This window comes from Gastrolobium bilobum, unplaced genomic scaffold (genome assembly GCF_033153095.1).
Source record: "Gastrolobium bilobum isolate Gb01-03AN ecotype WA unplaced genomic scaffold, APGP_CSIRO_Gbil_v1 utg11002, whole genome shotgun sequence".
Lineage (NCBI taxonomy): Eukaryota > Viridiplantae > Streptophyta > Magnoliopsida > Fabales > Fabaceae > Gastrolobium > Gastrolobium bilobum.
This window is the reverse complement of record NW_026899111.1, coordinates 474,042-478,429: the sequence shown is the minus strand read 5'-3', so window position 1 is coordinate 478,429 and position 4,388 is coordinate 474,042. Positions and strand designations below refer to the sequence as shown.

The 4,388-nt window shown below is 35.4% G+C and overlaps 1 protein-coding gene across 1 annotated transcript; it reads right to left on the bottom strand.

The window, feature by feature from the left end:
• Positions 1-242: 242 nt before the first annotated feature.
• LOC133287321 (NAC domain-containing protein 96-like) lies at positions 243-2,850 on the bottom strand. Its single transcript, XM_061484893.1, has 7 exons — positions 2,691-2,850; positions 2,318-2,586; positions 1,845-1,991; positions 1,397-1,735; positions 532-948; positions 343-397; positions 243-280 (listed from the first exon to the last, which is right to left on the bottom strand). The coding sequence occupies exons 1-7, from the start codon at positions 2,848-2,850 to the stop codon at positions 243-245; spliced, it is 1,425 nt and encodes a 474-aa protein (XP_061340877.1).
• Between the last annotated feature and the right edge of the window lie 1,538 nt (positions 2,851-4,388).

Here is a 4,388-nt window from a genome sequence, read left to right as displayed (position 1 = left end):
AAATATACAAAGGTTCATTTGGACTTAGTTCCTCATCAGCATCCACTCCCCAGAAACCATCATCAGAGGTATTGTCCTTTATCTCTAGGTTTACTTCATTTTTAGATGACAATAAAGGAGGGCCATTGTCAACAGCATTATTTGCTGATTTAACAAATGATATAGCATTGTTTTCCCTTGAACCAGTATATTCATTAAACCGAGATGAAGTAGTGTCTGGAATCTTGTCATGCCGTAACAATTTAAATAACATAGTATTGTCCAAATTGTTGAAAGAACCCTTTCTGTTGACAGCAGATGATTGATTGTTTGTGGTTTCCAAATTCTTTCTTGAACTGGTACCTTGAGCTTTTCTCTGCTCTTTGTTTGACTCCAGTATGTGTGTTTCCTTCTGTGCCTACAAAATACATCATGTGGAGCAAAGACTTATCAATGATATGGTAAAAATATAATTAGCTTCGAAAGAAGCATGTATCTCTTCTTAAAGGTATGCTTCTCCATATCCGTAGTGAAGAAGCTTGACTTTCTCACCTCTTGTTGGGATACAGCTTTCTCAGCTTGGCTTTTTGCTTGAGATCTTGAAGTAGCTCTCTGTGATGTAAATTTGGATGACCTCGGTCCTTGATGATATTTACTTTTACATCTTCTTGAAGGTGGAGATCTAGCCCTAGGAGGTGAAGGAGGGCTAACACTTTCAATAAGAAACATAGGAAAAGATTCATTAGCAGTTGAGTCATCAAATGCATTTACTTCCCAGAAATCAGCATCCTCTCCCCAGAAATTATCATCAAAGGTACTGTCCTTTTTCTCTAGATTTACTTCATTTTTAGATGATACTGAAGAAGGGCCAGCATCATGTGATGATTTCACCATTGATATTACTGGGTTTTCCCTTGAACCAGTATCTTCATTACACACTGTTGAAGTAGAGTTCAGAACATTTCCATGCTGTAACAATTTCAACACAAAATAGATTAAGTTAATAATCCTTGAGACGTTTGGTAAGTGAAAAGATATTTATAGTATACCTGGGATTGTTATGTTTACAATGTCATAATCAATATGGGGCCTCAAATTTTTTGTATATCTCACACTCGAATGAACTAAAAATAGGTAAATAATAAGAGTAAGAGAATGCTTGGATGGTATAGTCATGAGCTTTTTCTTCCATGGGCACAGTAGCTGCAGGCACACCACTCACAAGCTCAATGGAATATGCTTGTGAGTGGTGTGCTTATAAGCACTGTGACCATATATACATGAGCATATATACATGAGCTTTTTCTTCCCTGGGCACAGTAACTGCAGGCACACCATCACAAGCTCAAAGGAATATGCTTGTGAGTGGTGTGCTTATAATCACTGTGACCATACAAGAAATTTTCTATATCTTTACCCGTGCAGATAGTGGTTCAGCTTCTGTTTCAAAGCTTTCATGATAATCCTTTCTCAAAGACTGTGAGGGGGTGGAATCATTAGCAAAAGAAGGTATTATAAATGAATGCCAGAACTCATTGATTTCCCCAAGATTGCCTTCATCTACAGTAGTTTTAAATGGAGCCTGCTTAATGCTGTTTTCGTTCCCAAAACAGGCATTGGGAAATGTGGAAGCTTGGAAATATGGATCCTGTTCAATGACAATTGGAGACTGTTGTAGTGAGGAGAAGTCAAATTCTCCTGATTGAGGTAGTGTTAGAAAGACTGATTCCAAATTCACTTCTGGGGGAGTATATACCTGAAACAAATATGAACCAATTAAGTGTAAGCTCTCAGTTTGTTTTACTATGCAAAGCAAAAATTAAGAACCAGTTCTCAAATGTCACACAAAGGATGCTGATGCTCACATCTGGAATTCTATCTGTGGTTGGTTGGTTTTCATAGTCAGCAATAATATGGCTACTTGGCTCCCCTTCATCATGTATCAATGAATCAGTTCCAACTTCTGCATTTTTCTCAGCTTTCTCCTTTAAGCGACACAAGACATAACCTCTCTGTATAAAGTAAGGGAGTAATCAACATTGATTTGCTACAGATTTGTCCATTGTACCACATAAGACATAGCTAAAGGAATGATCAACAAATGTTCATGGGAATTCAGTAACATTGCTAGTAACTTTTTATTGTCAAATTGTCCACAATTTAAACATCTAAAGGAAAATTGAACACATACCCAATTCAAGCTAAAGTAATTCGTAATGCAAAAAAATTAAGTACCAAAATGAATTCCAAAGAGAGGCAATTTTAATCAAGTATTAACAAAGTGGTAAAGTTATTTTACTAATAGTATATAGTAACATTACAAATTTACAATCACTACCTTGTCATCAGGAAAGGTAACTGCATGATATTCATGTATAACCCAATTGGTCTTGACACGATGACCACCACAACTCTTATAGAAAACCAGAGTCTTCTTGGTTCCAATAACATTGTTGCTGTGAGGTGTCTTGATGTTACGGTCTTTACCAGTGACCTTCCAGTAGCCAGTCTTGGTTTTCCTGTTACGCCTTGTGCTTTTTCTGAACTTCAAACTAAGAGGACTAAAGAAATACCATACTGGGTCATCCGATTTTATCTTGGAATATGCTAACATCACAACATTTAATAAGAACATTAAAGTATAAAAAAAAGAAAAGAAAAGAAAAGACATGTTTTATTTCTGGCTCTCATGGTCCTTATATAATAAATACCTGGTAAGTCCCAAGGCTCAAACTTGCAAACATCAACCTCAGCTATTTCATTGTGCACACTTGAATCATCACCAAGCAACTTGTGCTTCAGGTAGTGACCAACAAGCTCGTGATCATATGGATGGAATCTATATCCCAAAGGTAGTAATCTTTTCACCATTGAGGCTGGACTCTCCATTGATTGTAGAAGTGTGATTTACCCATATAAAAGGAGAACAAGTTTGAGATACTGGAAAAACCATGATGAAGAAGCTGAACTTATACAGAGTGAAGTGAAAGAAGTCATCGACTCATTCGACTGTGCTTGACTGTGCTTTGTCTTGACTTGCTATGGCTTAACTAAGAAGCCAACTTTTACTGTTGATTGGGATTGGCGTGGCATGTTTTTGTGGGGGAAATATTTTCAGGTGATCCTGTCCATAAAATTGAAACATTTATTCACCGAACTAAATGTATTTCCTACCATTTTATTATCAACTTCTATTCATAGGAAATATGCGCAACATGGCCAAAGTGTTGGTGTTGGATAAAAAAAACATTAAAAATGTCACGTCAACAGTGAATTTTACTAAAATGTCACGTGACATATTTCGTTATACTATGTAGTGAAATATGTGTACAAATAATTCGTTACACGGTGTAGAGAAATATGTCGCGTCAGAATACACAGAACCAAAAATACCACGTGTCAGACAGGGTGAATTTCGCTACACTGTGTAGCGAAATTCTTCCTGTTTGACACGTAGCATTTTTTATTCTGACGTGGCATATTTCGTTACACCGTGTAGCGAATTATTTGCACAGACATATTTTCCTACACAGTGTAGCGAAATATGCCACGTGGCATTTTGACAAAATTTACTGTTGGCGTAGTATTTTGATATATTTTTTTGTCAACAGTCACACTTTGACCACTGTTCCGTAATATGCTATAAAAACACCGAAAGTATTCATGTCTTTCTGACTTATATATTATGACAAGTGAGCAAATGGGCCGTTTGTCGGAATAGTAAATGTAATTTTTTGTGAAAATTTTTATCTAAATGTCATGCAAACAGTATTTGTTACTCACGTGATGTAATTCGCTACGACTTATATTAAATTACGTTCATCAAAGATTTTATGACACATGGCACACTTTCACATGAAAAAACTGATGTGTCATAATTCACTACCAGTAGTAGCGTATTTGGTCTGCAATATGGTCATGTATCACGAAATTATTGGCCAAGAAATTTTCTACCAGTGTAGCGAATTATGACATGTAGCAGTCTGGTAAAAAATATTATTCACATGACATTTGGATAAAAAATTTACCAAAAAGTGACATTTTAATCACCATTCCCCGTTTGTCCCTTTCAAATTTCATGAAAAATACATTGTTATAAACATTATTTCTTTTTTTAATCGTATAAACGTTGGGTATGCCTCATATTTTACAGTCTAATGATGACCTTTATTAGTGAAATCAGCAGGAAGTCAATTATTGTGAGCCTTTGATTTATTGTGTTTTTCTTTTTCTGAATAGTTTGGACTTAAACTCATGAATTGCTGCTGTTAGAATTTTTAAATTCTATTTATATTTTTTTTGTAAACTGAGTAACTTGAAATGAGTATGAATAAAAAGAATATAATACCAACAAGTGAGAGATAACCTATATTGAATAAACCAGGATATATCATATGTTCACTCCTCTT